This window comes from Aptenodytes forsteri, unplaced genomic scaffold (genome assembly GCF_000699145.1).
Source record: "Aptenodytes forsteri isolate BGI_AS27 unplaced genomic scaffold, ASM69914v1 Scaffold326, whole genome shotgun sequence".
Lineage (NCBI taxonomy): Eukaryota > Metazoa > Chordata > Aves > Sphenisciformes > Spheniscidae > Aptenodytes > Aptenodytes forsteri.
The window spans coordinates 618,489-635,858 of NW_008795677.1; the positions used below are offsets into that span (position 1 = coordinate 618,489).

General features: G+C 39.6%; 1 protein-coding gene across 1 annotated transcript in view; it reads left to right on the plus strand.

Moving 5' to 3' along the window:
* Positions 1–17,370, plus strand: part of ANK2 (ankyrin 2) — a 371,191-nt gene that overhangs the window by 342,075 nt on the left and 11,746 nt on the right. Inside the window, exons 40-43 of the mRNA XM_019472961.1 lie at positions 10,949–11,023; positions 13,196–13,327; positions 14,049–14,195; positions 15,525–15,807. Of these exons, the coding sequence (XP_019328506.1) occupies positions 10,949–11,023; positions 13,196–13,327; positions 14,049–14,195; positions 15,525–15,807 (637 nt within the window). The remainder of the gene's footprint in view (positions 1–10,948; positions 11,024–13,195; positions 13,328–14,048; positions 14,196–15,524; positions 15,808–17,370) is intronic.

Here is a 17,370-nt window from a genome sequence, read left to right on the forward strand (position 1 = left end):
CCCCCCGCCCCCCCTTTACTGTGGTGAAATATGACTGGAAACATGACTGTTAAGCTTGGTACAGCATATATACCCTTTGTATACCCAGAATCAGGCCATTATTATTAGAAACTGAGGGTGAGTGGTTCACAATGCCAAAGATCTCCTTTAATGAAGATGCAAATCAAACAAATATACATTCAGTCTGAAAAGTATCTCTAATAAGAACTGTTTTCAAATGCAGTGATTTCTTAAATCTGTTTAGGAAAAGAATGACTTCTGTCTTGTTTACAGTTTAAAGTGCAATGTCTTGCCTTCTTATCTGCATTGCATTTTGAGGGTTATTTATTCTTGATGTACTAGGTACATGTTTTAATTGGAAAGACAACAGCACCATGCTCCTGAAGATCAAATGGATGATCATTCCCCTATAACCTCCTTTGTCTAAAGCAGAAATGCTTCATCTAGAGAATAAAAGACAAAAGGGTGACAAAATAACTAAAAACACGGTGACAAAATAGCTAATAACATGGTGGGAAATAGTATTCACCATGATTAACAACATGATTAGTAGCAGCTTTTTGCTCTAATTCATTATTATTTACACCAGGATGACCAATTTCATCAAGGTGGAGAAGACACACCATACTATAGCCAGCAGAGTGGAATTTCAGTTGACTCGCCTTGGCCATGGGAAATGGGAGGTGAATTCAACAGAACAGTAAAACATACAGGTGAAAAAGGGCTTGAATGCTCCCCTTGCCACATAATTATTTACTCAGTGCAGTACACCCACCCTAAGGAAGGTGGCGGGATGCAGGTTTGGTGAGGTTGCTCAGTTGCGGCCGTCACAGACTCATCTAACTTCAACATAGCATAGAGCTAGAATTTTTGGTGACTGTCGTACTGGATGGACGAAAATACCAGTCAGATAGCAATTTAGTTTTGCTACTTCTTCCTTTGGCTTCATGGAGAATTAGTTTGAGAATTAGGTAGAACAGCTGCAAGCAGGAGAGTGAGAGAGAAATACTGTTCCCAGGAATCATTAGAAGTATAATTAACAAACACGAAAAAGACCAACAAGTGCCTGCTTGAAGACCACTGAGATGGCTCACATCGTGATATCCAAATTGCTGGAAAACATACTTACAACCAAGCAACTTCTTTTCAGGCAGTTAGCCCAGTTCCCTTGTACTTCTGCTAATGGTCTTCTTTAGTTAAAATAACTTTTAATTGCAATGAGGTAATATGGAAGTGACTAATTTTTTGGCCCAGTAGTTGTACTGTTCAGTAAGAACTAGGACTCACATGTGCATGTCCTTGGGTTGGGAATAATTATTTACATAAAGGGAAGTGGATCTATGAGACGACGCAGAAAATCTCACCCGTGTCAAAATACTGCCAAATTCACCTTCATGAATAGACCTTAAAGGTCTCAGCCAGAACCAGGATTAGAACTGGTGTTTCTGAAAAGTGTGTTAGAGGCTTTACCATTTGGCCATAGCATCAGTTCCTTCCTGCTCTGCTGAAGAGTAAAGTAAACAGCTCTCATGAGAAGAATCCAAAAGAATGAGGGCAAGCCAAGAACATGACCCAGAAGAGCTTAGTGATCAGAGGTGTTTAGTTTCAAGATCCACGCTGCTGAATCCAAAACAATTTCCCACTGAGAAAAGAAACAAGTGATAAAATCAAACAACAAAACCCCCAGAACACTATAATAAACTGAGAGATTTTATCAGCGTCTTCTGTTTCAGCTGTTCTACTTAATCTAAATAATTATTCTTAGAAACAAAACATTTACACTTTAGTTTTCAAAGTTACATTGAGAGACAGAACAGCCACCGAGACAGTTGTGCTACACTCACCTTCCTTGGCAGAACGAACAGCTTTGTGATACAAGCTAGAAACGCTTCAGTGCTGGCGTGAGGGAGGCCAACCATGTCATTGCCAAAAGCTTGTAACGTGGCAGGGAAGAGTACTGATCTGGGATGTTAATGACTACACTGCCTATCCTAAAAGGTCCTTGTCCTGCACTCTGCCAGCTGCATTTACTGACAGCTGTTGACCATTCCTGACAGTTTAGGAGTTCTCTTATTTTTCTCAAGTAGTAATTCTACCACAGCTTCCTCGCTCTGCTAACTAGCTAGGCCACAGAGAACCCCAGCACGCATTCTTGCTACCAGCCACGCACCGTTCGGATAGTACTTGCGTTTTTCTTCCCACTGGAGCTTCTTTGCTTCAGGCGAATTGATTTGACTCTGGCCAGTGAGATAGTCATCCATTTCACATTTATGAAAATATGTATTACAAATCTACAGAATTACTAGATAGCATTTCAGTACGCACTGGGCAGTTCACACGAAAAACAGCAGCACCAAAGCACCAAATTTTCAGCACCAAAATCACCCCCAGCAATCTGGTTATAATTAATGTACAGCACAAACATTTAGCATTCATTACGCACAAGAGAATGGTGTAGCAAAATGGATTTTTTTTTACAGAGAATTACAGATAATTATGTATTGCCTAGGTTCTCCTTACTTGCATTACTACTTTTAGACTGGGGTGCAGAAATGTGTCAAGTTTTATGTGATGTACTACCTTTTAGAAGAAAAATGTACAATTATAATTTCTAAGCATTGCATTCTGTTCATAACTTGCTTCAGTCCTTCAATGTTTCATCCTGTTCAATATACATTTTCTAGTAGTCCTTCATGAAATTAAATATTCCCAGCAGGCAGTTATGGCATAATGGGAATTACCTACATCCAGCTTACTGTATATTGATTGCACAGATTAGGCAAATATTTCACCACAGTATGTTTCACGATATTTTCATGTATCTTTAATTTATATGATTAATTTTTAGAGCTGTTGTTTTTTAACTGAAGCTACATACCCAGCAGCGTTTGCAACACCTTTGCTTTGCATGGAAATAACTTGCCTTACATGAATTGTATGTATGTGTCTAGTGTGACTGTCTCTGATTTTTGGTTGCCATACATTACATTTTTGAAAACTTTGAAATCACTTCTAAGTTGATTCACAGTTTTTTCTTATTATCTCTCCTTTTCTTCTCTGTCTTCTCTTTCCTCAGTCAATTCATTAGTTGTCAATGAGGATGTTCCAAGGAAAGGACCATGCCTCTTAAAACAAAAGAATGTTTGTTTCATTGTTTAGGTGTGAAATCCCCTTAGATGAAATGCCGGTTTGCAGCTGATTCAGATCTCTTCATATCTGATCATATCTTAGATTACTGCAGAACTACTTTTAACTTTTTATTTTGGTCATTAAGAAAAAAAAATGTTAACGCAATGTTACTCTGACAGTTTGCTAACACTGGCTTTCTCTTAGAGGAAATCGACTTTCAATCAGTTCTAATGCTTTCCCCCTTCTTTCTTGTTTATTTTTATTTGAACATTGATCTGTAACATCTGAACAATCTTGAGATGCCTATCTTTGTGTAACTTCACTGTGTTTCTTCTGATTTTAATTTTAAATTTTGTTGTTGTTGTTTTGGTTTTTTTTTTAGTGGTGTCCTGATTTGGTTTGTTACAGCTTTGACAATGTATGTGTGGTTGTGCCATATTGATAAAGTTAAGCAAGTTATTTCCTGCCATTTTCCTTTTCAGTTGGTTTCTCCCCCCCCCCCCCCCCCCCTCCCCTCTTTGCTCTTGTACCCTCAGATCTTGTGGATCCACCATTCCCGGCCCATTTTGTTGACCTTCCTACCACTGCAACCAAAGACTGTCATTTTCAGTCCTGATTACATTTTCCAATCTCTATTTTTGATTTCCATTTTACTTTCAATGTTTTTCATTCGCATCAAAGATGACGAGACAGAATCTACAGAAACATCTATCCTGAAAAGCCATCTGGTTAATGAAGTCCCTGTACTAGCCAGTCCAGACCTGTTGTCTGAAGTTTCTGAGATGAAACAAGATTTGATCAAAATGACTGCCATCTTGACAACTGACCCTTCTGATAAATCAGGCTCCATTAAAGTGAAAGATCTTGGAAAACCCACTGAAGAAGAGCCAGGAGAGCCTTTTGAAATAGTTGAAAGAGTGAAAGAAGACTTAGAAAAAGTAAATGAAATTCTGAGAGGTGGATCCTGTGCCAGAGAAGAACATGTCTTGCAGAAGTCCCCTTCCAAACAAGAACTTGTAGAAGAAGAATGGGTCATTGTCAGTGATGAAGAAATTGAAGAGGCCAGGAGAAATGCTCCTTTAGAAGTCACTGAACCTACCTGTGTGGAAGTCAGGGTAGACAAAGGGACAACAAAAATGGAGAAGCCAGACATGACAGGAATGGTAGATTACCTTACAGAGGATTTAAAAACATATGTTTCTCTTCATGAGGTGCAGCCACAAGCCTTACAAGAAGACTTAGTAGAAGAGAGATTTGAAGCTGTAGTAATAAGCAGGGATTCTGAAAAAGAAGGACAAGAATCTCCAACAACTGAAACACTAAGTCCGCAGGAGCAACACAAGCCAGCCTTAGAAATTAAAAAGCCAGTTAGGACAAAATTAAGAGACAAGCAAAAGCAAAAGGAAGGCAAGATGCACAGCAGCGAAGAACAACCAGGACTAAAGAAGCTCACTTCAGATGAGACACTAGGTGAGGAACCTGGCTTAACGCTGACAGCTGCTCCTGAGGCTAAAGCTGTATCCCCTGTTATAGAGGAAACTCCTATTGGCTCAATAAAAGATAAAGTTAAAGCTCTTCAGAAACGAGTGGAAGATGAACAAAAAATACGGTCAAAACTACCTGTCAGAATTCAAACAAGAGAAGGCACTGCTGAAAAGGCTTCTAAAAGACCAGTACAAGCCAAAAAACCAGTAGCACACAAAGCACAACCGCCTGTTTCACCTTCTTCTAAGACAGAAAGACTTGAAGAGACCATGTCAGTTCGTGAACTGATGAAAGCCTTCCAGTCAGGTCAAGACCCATCCAAGAATATATCTGGACTGTTTGAGCACAAATCTGTCAAACAGAAGCAACCGCCCCCTGAGAAGGAAACAACCCGGAGAAAAACAATTTCTTCACAAAGTGAAACGAGGCGAGTATCAAGCCACAAGACAGACAAACAGAAGGACAAACAAAGCACGATATTAAAAGCGGAGAAAGAGCCACAATCAAAAAAAGGAAAAATGCAAATTTCTACTGTCGAAATTACCAAGAAAGCTGTGGGCAAAGAGCAGGTAAAAGAGCAGAGCAGCAAAAAACCAACTGAACCTCTCCCTCCAGTATTTGATGATGAAAGTGCCAAAGATACAGCGGTTGTGAAGGGCAGGACTTCTGATGACCAAGGAGATACTGACTTCCAGATCAGCCCTGACAGAAAAACCTCAACAGACTTTTCTGATGTCATTAAAGAAGAACTGGAGGATAATGACAAATATCAACAGTTCCGACACCTTTCAGCGACAGAGGAGGGAGAGCTTAACTTGGAGCAAGTACTGACCAGTCCTTTCAATGTTGCTTTTCCCACAGAGTATGTGAAAGATGGATTCCTTCCTGCTCTTTCTCTGCAAAGTGCTGCTTTTGATGGGAGCTCAGAAAGCCTTAAACACGAAGGTGTGGCTGATTCTCCAGGTAGCCTACTTGACGGAACCCCTCAGATCAGCTCTGAGGAAAGTTATAAGCATGAGGGTCTGGCAGAGACTCCAGAAACAAGCCCTGAAAGCCTTTCATTCTCACCAAAGAAAACTGATGGGCAAATTGAAGAAGCTAAAGGAGCAGCTAGAGCACACACGACAGCAGAAACATGTTCTCCGAAGGAACTCTCTCCAAAGGAAGATGAAAAAGGTATTACTGAAAGACAGCTAGATGCTGTTACTGAGACTAGTAAGTCTCATTCTGACCATGTATCAGAAGAGCTTGTACCTACAGCCTCTGAAGAAGAGGCTGATAAACTTAAAGAAAGTAGCTCAGCTTCCATTATGAAAGATATTAGCAGGGATAAAGAATCCAGAACCACTGCACATTTAACTAAGTCTTCTGAAACACATGACACTGCTTTAGAGCAAGAAAAAGATATAACCTGTGAACGCCGTGTTGTGGTTAGAAGTCCCCAGAAATTGGAACTTTCACTTGCTAGCCATGATAGTGAAAGCTTTAGCCCAGTTGCAGATGACTCTTTGGCTATAAGTCATAAAGACTCCCTGGAAGCAAGCCCAGTGCTAGAAGATAACTCATCACACAAAACGCCTGATTCTTTGGAGCCCAGTCCTATGAAAGAGTCTCCCTGCCGTGATTCCCTTGAAAGTAGCCCTGTAGAACAAACAGTGAAGGCTGGTATTTTGGGGCAGGGTCCTCTTCAGTCCGTTCTTAGCAAAGGAGAAACCTGCCCAGAGCTGGCATCGGTGCGTTCCAGGATTCTCCGTGACCCTGAGGGAAGTGCTGATGATGACAGTCTAGAGCAAACATCCCTCATGGAGAGTTCAGGGAAAAGTCCTCTTTCACCTGAAACTCCTAGTTCTGAAGAAATTAGCTACGAAATCACACCTAAAACAGCAGATTCACAGGCACTGTCAAACATACCAAAGTCAGCCGTGATCCCTGAAGTCAGTGAAGAACCAGAGGATGATTCAGAAAGTGAACCAAAGAAGAGATTCACCCCTGAAGAGGAGATGTTTAAAATGGTGACCAAAATCAAAATGTTTGATGAATTAGAACAAGAAGCAAAACAGAGGAGAGATTACAAAAAGGATTGTAAGCAAGATGAATCTTCTGTAACTGCTGATTCAGAAGCTGCATGTGAAGCTGAAGAACCAGGGTCAACAGCTGTAGAAGAAAAAGATACACCTACAGTTGTGATGTCTGCAGCCGAATCTAGAAAAAGTTCTTCCTCTTCAGAAAGTGAGCCGGAATTGACTCAGCTAAAAAAAGAAGCTGACTCAGGCCTCTTAATGGAGCCTGTGATCCGGGTGCAGCCACCCTCACCATTACCATCCAGTATTGACTCCAGTTCTAGCCCTGACGAAGCAGGTTTTCAACCCATTGATTCAAAACAATGCTCTATCAGGGTAGGTGCAGTTAAAGCAGAACAGGATGAGCCAACAGAAGATGACAAAGAGGAACCAGTTGTCCTTGGGGGCAGCTGTAAGACTTCCACAGGAGAATCAGGCACTTGTCATTCTGATGGTTGTGTATCAGCAGAAACTGATGAATCAAAATGTGACAGTACAGATGACAGTGAGACAGTTAGTCCCAGTGCCCCAGTCACACAGTCTGGGGGTACTTTGTGTCATTCCATTGGTGGCAGTTCTCAAAAAGAAGTTCATGTTGAGTCTTCACTAACACTGCAGCAATATGATACTACTGAAAAAGATGTCAAAACCACTGCCTTGTTAACACACACAGATCTTATTTCTACAGGAGCTGTGTCTGAGAAAGTAGATGACAGTTCTTGTGGACACAGTACCACTGAGTACTCTGTACCACAAGATGGCAAACTGGCTCAAGATGATACCACTGACCATTCTGCTTTGGGAAGTGATTTGGGAAAAGCAGATACCGATTTTGAAACATCTCAGAGAGAGATTCATGCTGAGGAACCCTTAGCAGAGTATTCATCCCTTACCACTGAAACAGTGGAACTTGAAAGTGCTCCTTATATAGTAAGCCCTTATGAAAATGTGTCTTCTGAACATTTCTTTCCTGACTCTGAAAGTAAGGTAGGATCTGGTAGAAGTCTGTTATCTAGGGAAAGCTATCCTACTGAAGAAGGAAAAGATCAGACTGGTGAAGCTTTACTTAGCAGAGACACAGGTAGTGAATATCACTCTTCAGAGAAAGTATATATGGAAATAGAGCCAAAACCAGAGGATGCAGTTCAGAAAATGTCACAAGGGTCTTCAGCATCAGATTCCACAAAATTAGCTGAATCCGCTCTAGAGGATATAAGAGATGAAACAGGGAAATTGATCAGTCAAGTTGTCATCACTAAAACTGATGTGGATTCTGACATGTGGAGTGAAATACGTGAAGATGATGAAGCTTTTGAAGCTCGGGTGAAAGAAGAGGAACAAAAGATATTTGGGTTGATGGTAGACAGGCGATCACAAGGCACAACACCTGATACCACACCAGCCAGAACACCCACCGAAGAAGGGACACCGCTCAGTGAACAAAATCCTTTTCTTTTTCAGGAAGGAAAGTTGTTTGAAATGACTAGAAGTGGAGCCATTGACATGACCAAAAGGAACTATCCAGATGAAAGCTTTCACTTCTTCCAAATGGGGCAGCAGCCTCAGGAAGAAGTTTCTTTATCTGAAGAAGTGAAAGAAGCGGCAGAGGTGGAATCTTCTAAGCTGAAGAGCTCACCAGATCCATTTTCACCTTCAGAATCAGAAGACTCGGATATACAAGAAAAAGACACATTGAAATACTCACCCCCAGCATCTGAGTCTAGTGATAAATCAGAAGAAATGACGGGTGAAGGTGTCAGCATAGGCACCACAAAAGCAGATCTTAAATCCAGAATTCCAATTAAAATGGGTATTTCAGCTTCTTCAAAATCACCAAAGAAAGAAACTGCTGCCTCTGAAGCTGAGCCCCTCTCCAGAATGGAGACTGACACGGTTGATAGCAGTCAGGTGCCTTGCCCTATCTCTCCTGAGCAGTCTGTAGTAGAAGATGAATTAGATTTTTCCAAAGTCCCTAGGTTAGTTTGTTCTGAACAGGGTGATGAGTCCCCAGACTCTTCACCAGAGGAACAGAGATCTGTGATTGAAATCCCTACTGCTCTAATGGAGAGAGTGCCTTCTTGTGAAAGCAAATCCAAAATTCCTGTAAGAACAGCTGCTGCTGCATCACAATCCTTGCAACAATCGGAAAATGAGAGCCTTCCCACAGATGGCTTCCTAGACAGCTTGCAGTGTGAAGGAAAAGATGACCAAGCAAAACCAAAGTCTAAAATTCCTGTCAAAGCAGCTTTCCAAAAAGCTGAACAACAATATACATACACAGACACATCTTTCCGCAGGCTAGAGTCACCCAAAGCTCTTGACATGACAAGCAAACTACCTATGAAACAAGATAACCGAAGTAAATCTGAATCTGATGCAAGTATTCCCATGGACCCAAAGACTAAACGTTCAATAAAAGCTAGGAGTTATGCTGAGGCAGAAGCAGAGACCAGGGAGAGGGAGAGAGAGATGAAGCTTGAGCTAGACTCAGATGAGGCAACAACAGCAAGACCCAAGGTATATTCATCACGGTTGCCAGTTAAAAGCAGAAGCACTACAGCCTCCCGCAGTGCTTTTAGTCCCACAAAAGAAAGTAAGGAACATTTTTTTGACCTTTACAAAAACTCCATAGAATTCTTTGAAGAAATTAGTGATGAAGCTTCTAAATTAGTGGAAAGACTCACGCAGTCAGAGAGAGAACAAGAATTAGTTTCAGATGATGAAAGCAGTAGCGCCCTAGAAGTTTCAGTTATTGAAAATGTGCCATCCATTGAGACTCAGCAGTCAGTTCCTGAAGACATCTTTGACACCAGACCCATTTGGGATGAGTCTGTAGAGACTCAGATTGAACGTATCCCTGATGAAAATGTCCATGACCATGCTGAAGGTATTTGCCAACGACTGGGATTCCCTGTGCGACGCATGTCATGAATTAAACTCTTTGGTTTTCTGTTTTCTTTGGGGCGTGTGTGTGTATGTGTGTTTGTATACACGTGTAATGTGTGTGGCATTTTCTTTTAAGCTTTTGGTGGTTAGTTGTGTATTTTTTTCCCCTGTGAGCTGTGTTTGGTTTTTTGTGTTGTGTCTGTATTTTTCTTGTCTGTGAAACAATCTCAAGATTGCAAACCATGAATGCTTATGGGAAGTGTTGCCTTAATAAACAAAAACACTTCTAAAAATATGTATTGTTTTACCATTAAACTGATGGCTCAGGTCATGCACATTTTGGCTTTTGGCTTTCCCTGGCCCTACTCTTAACTATTAATTTTTACTAATAATGAAATATTTGGGCATTGATTGAAACAGACAGGCAAATTCATTTTCTTTTGAGTTGTTACACAAATAAATCTGCAGAAGTTTTAAACAATTAAGTTTTTCATGTTCCTTTTTTTGATGATCTGTGTCTCAGGAAAATTCTGTGTCACCAGTAACTTTAGTACAAGTTTTCTGGTGTTTGGTTTTCCTCTCACCCACTTGCCTGCTACTACAGAGTAGCCATGATGGAAATCCAGTAGCTAAAATGAAACATGCATATATCATTAACCCTAAGCAATTTTCTGAATCGGAGATATCGCGATGTATGTGTGAATTCAGGGAAAATCAAAACTCAAGTTCTGCCATCCTCAAATTAGCTTTGGGGATGGGAGGAACAGTCAGTCTCACTGTTACCAAAATAAATGAAGACTGGCGAATGAACATCTCATTTTTCCTTGCCTTCATTTCAAGTATTTTATATCACTCCCTAGTTGAAAGGGTCAAAGACACTTAAATTAACAATATTTCAAATACAAACCATAATATGAAGTGCCATACGGACTGTTTGAACAGAACTTTCCCTACAACAGAAAGAACATAATCAGAAGCACCAGTCAGGCTGAATTCTTCAACCTCGGCATTTACTAAGGAGGCATGGAAAATTATGGCTCTTGTCTTAGTTAAAGTTTTCAGTTTAATGTTAGAACGAAGTTTTAGAATAAAATGCTTGGCCAAAATAGGCACCGTAGGCACTTCAGTCCTTGTTTAGATTTTCACGTGAAAGCCTGATTTTCAAATGGAAAATGTAGATAGTCCTGTGCTTTTTGAAAAATCAAGCTTTTCTTTTTTTTTAACCTGGGGACTTACAGTCCTCTCTTCAGTTACCCAGTTGTAACAGCCTGTCCGCATTTAGATTACAGCAGTTAGTAAAAAAAGCACTTTCCCTTCTTGGGCTATATCACCTATGAAAACGGTTTTTAACTTGTAAAAGGCAACTTGTGGCTCTCTTTGACCTTTAGATCAACAGGATGATCAGGAAAGGACAGAGGAAAGACTGGCCCACATTGCCGATCATCTTGGATTCAGCTGGACAGGTAAAATGCATGTCGTCTACTCCAGAGAGAAAGGAGGGGAGCATGCCTCGCTTTTGTCGTGTTTCTTTCAGATGACTTCCTGATTATCTAAAGATGTTTTATAGAAATATTTCAGTAGCTTACTGTCTTCTGGTTGCTAAGATTCCTATAGCCTATACCTAGAGAGGTAAGAACGCAGATGCAGAGGTAAGGCCTCTGCACTTTCTGTGGCATCTCCAGAGGGAAAACTCCTAGGACGAGAGAGTGACAAAGAGCTGGCATATGTTACCCTACTCTTTCTTGCAAAATGCAACAACTCTGGCTAGAAGATAAATGGATGCATGAATAAACATCATCTGTGTTCTGGAACTCCTGAGCTGGAAGGCCACTATAGGGATAAATGACATCAGCTTCTTTTCTACAGACCTGTGCTGCGGAAAAAGGGATAAAAAGGGACCTCTTTGTAACAATCACTTCAATGCTGTGGATTTAATAGATATGAGACATTTAACATTACTGGGGACAAGTGAAAGTAACACAGAATGGAATGCAGATGTCTATCACTGAAAATCAGCTCAAAAGTGTTTACAAAGAAAAAGAGCTGTGCAGAAATCTCAATGCTGTGTCAAACTGCAATCCAAGAAAAAATTGCCACAAAAAAAATTAAATTGGGTCTACACTTTTTTGTATCTAACCCTAGAGCAGTACCACGCTCTTGAAAATAAGCAAGGCGCTCGGAGTTAAAGAAGAGTTGTATACCAGAGAAAAAGTGTTAACTCCTTGATAATGAAGATTGTGCTCTATACTGTTTTTATAAGCATCTTCAGAGTATATGCAAAATATCACTGATACTTTTGCTTATGTTACTCACCTCTTCCTTTCCTGTCCTCTATTTCAATCCATAGAGCATATGTCACTCGTCCCAACATGGATTATTTTGAAATCAGTAGGACTTGGACCTGTGCAATGTAACAGATTAGGGATCTGCTGAAAATTTTATATAAATGAATAGACATTTCTGAAACAAAACTAGAAAAAATGGATGCTGATCAAAATAGACATTAATGTTTTATAGCATTTTAGAGAGGGCAGGGTAATACACCTGCATAAATATTCCTGTCTTATGTTATGGTAAAGATTGATTATAGTAAAGATTACTGTGTCAGATGTTACTTTGGGGGATAAAATAGTGGTTGTTTTTCGTTCAAACTTATTTGACTACCTGGGATTTGAATCTAATGTGTAGTTAACTGTATATTTGTTGAAGTTTACAGTTGCACCAGTTTACAAGCCGGCCTGGAAACAAGGTTATCTGGAGTTTGGGGTTAGGGTTCACTCCACCCTGTTAAAACATGACGAGTCCATGCCACTATAGCGATAATAACAATGGAATAGAATATGAATCCTTCTTTGTGAAAGAAGCAGGAATCTGGAGACCGGGAATAACAGTAGGAATCTCACAAATTCTCCATGGTTTTTAACTCATTTGATGACCTGTTTCAACAGTTGCATCTTAGTTTGGTCATGGCAGAAAGCTGCTCCTGGTTCTGGATATGATAAAGATGTTACAGGCTATTAAACCATTTCTTTTTCCTGGACTGCAGTCTGAGCCTATGCTACATCAGAAAGACATCAGTTATTCTTATTTTTGGTTTTCAACTGTAATTCATAGACATTTACTTTTCTTTAAATGAAACAAGTCCAGGGGACTAGTAGTAGTATGCTGTAATCTAGCCCTACAAAATACCATTACTTAAAATGAATTCTTTTACTAGATTTTGGTCAAAGTTTCTGAAATATTCAACATTTCAGAGGATAGAATCTGCTGAGCATGGTGCTCTGTAGCTAGAAGTATTTTTATCTGCTCATGTGCTATTTCTGCAGCTGCACTCTATTTGATAGCTTGTCTCTGCTAAATTTTGTCAGTAGTGTTGTGCCTCTGAGAACTAGGAATGGTAGACACGCAAAATAAAAGCTCATGCAGACCCATCACTTCTAGGCGTAACGCATTTCTGTCTTTGTCATGAACTTACTGTTTAACAACGGCTCTCGATATAACACAAAGTACATAGAAGCAAAGGGAATTTGGTTTCAGAAAAGTTTGTAATCCACTTTGCTGCTGACAGCCGTAAAATAGATGTAAAGCGGGGAAAAAGAAAAAGACGTCTTTACAGAGATGGATTTCTTTTTCAGAGCTAGCCAGAGAACTGGATTTCACAGAAGAGCAAATTCACCAGATCCGAATTGAAAATCCTAATTCACTTCAAGACCAGAGCCATGCACTCCTCAAATACTGGCTTGAAAGGGATGGGAAACACGCAACAGGTTCGTTTCCAGATATAGTACATATAGCTGTCTCCAATTTGCTAGTTGAGGTGACAGATGTGTGTTCTAATCATAAAAAAAAATTTTTTGGGTAAAATTTAGGCTATAGAAAGAATGACCATAGATTGTACTTAATTTTTTTTAAGCTTGTCTGTGTAATATGGCATATCATAGGATTCTCAGAGAAAATAGTTTAATCTTGTTCATTTCAGGGCAAGGCAGAACATCTTACAGCAAAGAAAGAGTGGAAAACCACTGAGGCCTCTTTTTTCCTAAACTGAAAAATGTAGGGTAAAATTTAGGCTATAGAAAGAATGACCATAGATTGTACTTAATTTTTTTTAAGCTTGTCTGTGTAATATGGCATATCATAGGATTCTCAGAGAAAATAGTTTAATCTTGTTCATTTCAGGGCAAGGCAGAACATCTTACAGCAAAGAAAGAGTGGAAAACCACTGAGGCCTCTTTTTTCCTAAACTGAAAAATGTATGGGGAAATGGAACAAATTTGTTAAAGGAAAAAACAAAATGAGTAATAATTTTTATAGGCAGCCCTGCAGTTAATTTTAGGTTTTACATAGCAATGCTTCTAAATGCATCTGTATTTTATATAAAATATTATATTGCTCAGTATCCTGTATATGTCCTTCATGTGGAAAACAGAAGGGAGAGAGCATGTGAAATTCTTAACTCAGCTACATGGTGTCGTTCTAATGCCACAGATACAAATCTTACCCAATGTCTTACAAAAATCAACCGGATGGATATTGTTCACCTAATGGAGACCAGCGGCATAGACTCCATGCAGGTCCACGGCACTCGCACGTACGCAGAAATTGAACAAACAATAGGATTGGACCATAGTGAAGGTAAACGTCTCCTGATCCAGACTGCCAAGGTTCTCTCATCTAAGCACTAGCTTCTGTTCTGAAATGTTTGACTACGATAATCTGTTAACTCTTTTGACTGAGGACTAGAATCTCATTTTGAAAGCACAGATAATATGGATGAATGCAAGCATGACATCACACAGGTCGCTATTTCACCAGGTGTAAGATCTCTGCATTAGCTGATTCTTATAAAGCAAATAAAGGAATGTTGTCAGAAACTACTGCAAATACTTATGCCCAGTTTGTTGGGGGTTTTTTGCTTATACAAGTACTTTCATAAAAGCTAAGAAGGTTGCATTAGGATTTGACCAAGATGGTCAAACGCTTTGGAAAAACGTTTGAATTCAAGTATCCAGGATATTGGAATTCTGCTATGATGCTGCTGGATTTCTTAAGTTTAAAAGTTCAGTACATCAGATCAATGGTTGTAAACTAAAGAAACACCTCCAAATTAAGTGAAATAAAATTCTCTTGTCTGGAAGTGATACTTTTACATCCTTAACTTAGTATTGAACTAGTAGCTCAGTAAAGTATTAGACAGCAGCAGATGTCCCATCTTTAAGAGGATGTTGGAACAGAAGGTTGTTTGCTATAATTACCGTTCTAATATCACAACTGATTAGTTTTAGAACATTAATGTCCATGTCCAGCTCAAATCCAGTACAAGCAGTTATGTTTTCCCCCAAGCCATTCTTCAGAGTTCAATAGGTTCCTAGTGAATGTGGCTAGTAAGGACAAACAAAAGCCCAAGCTTATGACTTGTAGCCTGTGGAACAGAAACGCATACCTTATTTTACATTTTTTGCAGAATGAGAGCCCTTGCTTTGAGACTAGGGGTTGGGGGTGGGTGGATGGGTTTATATGCTTTGAAGCACATAAATTAGCTAGTTCTTGCACCTAGTCCCGTATGAATTTCTTTGTCCATACTTGTGTAGTTATTTTTTCCATAAGCAGCTAAATAATGGAGGGGGGGGGGAAATCACTAAAACCTATCCTAATCTGCTGGGAAAACCTGTTGTGAATCTTCTTTCATACTTAGAGGGTTTCAAGATTAATTACTCTAGGTTAATTTCTGGGTAAATTTTATTTTGCCTGTTACTGTCAAGATTCATTATTTGGCAATAGTAGTGGTAACCCAGTGTTCCTTCAACTACTTAGAGAGGTTATGTCCTCTCCCACTCGAGATGTCTAAAAATTTCAGGTAATGTGTTTCATCCAGGGATTTTAAATGCACATGCAGAACGATAAGGACTTCCTGCATTCTAGTAAGACTTGTAATGACATTTCTCATCTCTCTGTTTTTTAAAGGGTTTTCTGCACTGCAAGAAGAACTGTACAGTTCAAGACATAAGCAAGAAGAACGACATAGAATATCTAAAGACAGTGAGCCAACTGAACACCCTCCTATTGTCTCTGAGGAAGACGTGTCTGTCAGTTACTCTCCTTTTCAGGACAGTACTCCCAGGAGTGAGGCAGAAGGATCAATGGCTGAGCTCCTGAGACAAGCACATAAGGAACAAGTAGAAGCTGAATTCTCAGGGAAACCCCAAGATGTGCCAGAAAAACCATCTGCTTCACAACATGAATATTTGTAAGTGTCAAAAGAGCAGAACGAAACCTATGTGGAATGGATTCTCTCTTCTCTGCGTAATAAGAGGATTTTAGAGTTTTCTTTGAAATATATGAACTCACTAGAATTTTCCTCCAATTGTGCACACCAGTCCATTAGTTCCTACTGCAGGTTTGCCTTTTTAATCCATGTGGAGGAAGCCTTAAGGATTAGGAGAGAAAGTCAGTTTGTCACTGTGAACGCAAAACAATAATCTAGTCTAGTACATATGAAAGAAAAGAGGCATAATGTAGAGGTGGGGTTTTTTTGCAAACTGTGTACGTTTTTCATATGTTAGTTGGCAAGTATTGTTAAACTTAATGGAATTAACACTAGAGGGGCCTTTCTTCAACTTCAGGATGGCTTTTTCAATTGAGGCAAAAATTTTCCAACTTAATCATTACTTACGAAACTCATAACCACCTATTAGGAACTAGATTTTTAAAAGTAAATTTCAGATGGCTAAAGGAACAGAAACAGGGTTTTATACAGACAAGACAAAAGTACTTAAGGGAACAACACATGATACAGATTTAGAAGACCTGCACAGCAAAGCCTTGAATTCTGATTGGGGGCTGTCAGTGGGGTTGGTTTCATTTGGAAAGGAACTTGAAAGGAACTTAAAAGGGATCACGTTTCTTTCTTCCCACCATCCCTAAACATGTGCCCATGCTGAGAACTCTGTGCAGAGTTGATTCAGGTATTCATAGGCTAGCAAAATATCACGGATCCCCTTCCAAAGAAGTGATTTTCCTGGGAGTGATTAGCTTTGATGTGGAGATGCAGCTCCAAACAGGCAAACAGTCCAGCAAATGGTCTTTTGGGGATTCTTTTGCTCAAGATACGCTTTACACCCAGGAGAGAGTGTGGGAGACAGAAAATGGCATCTAAGGTAGAGGACTTAACGTTGCACTGATAGGCAAAAATACCGATACTTCCTAATGATTTGCATGAGGAAATGAATGTTTTTGAGGAATAGAGAACACATTTGAGACAATATTGCCAATACTAAATGAGAGTAGTGATGACAGGGGAATATCACTACACTTCATATCTAGTTTGAACTAGGAGGAAAATTGGGCAAGATTTAAATAGCTTATAAGGAACACATACTAAGAGGAATTATACAATAGTATGTATAGCCTGGTGAATGGGAAAAAAAGTCTGGATCAATACTGTTTAACTGATACTACAATGAAATCTTTTCTTACTTTAGAACACAATTGTTTCAAGGGCAGTAGTTGGGAGAGCACAACAAATTGTCAAAACCCAACTTGTATCAGGAAAAAAAAATGTACGTGCAAGTTATTCTATTATTGCTGTTATCTACTCATGGGATTGGTTATGGAGAAGGGAATCTGGACTCCTATTATTAAAATTTAACAATTTCCTCAGTTAATTCTTAGGATGAGAGGGGGGAAAAAGCAAGCATGTAGATGCTAGCTCCAAAGCATCTCAGAAGTTTTAGAAGTGGAAGATGTAATTTTTGCAGGCTCATTACTTTTCAGGCTGTAATTCCACCAGTTTTGATATGGTTGTCTTTTT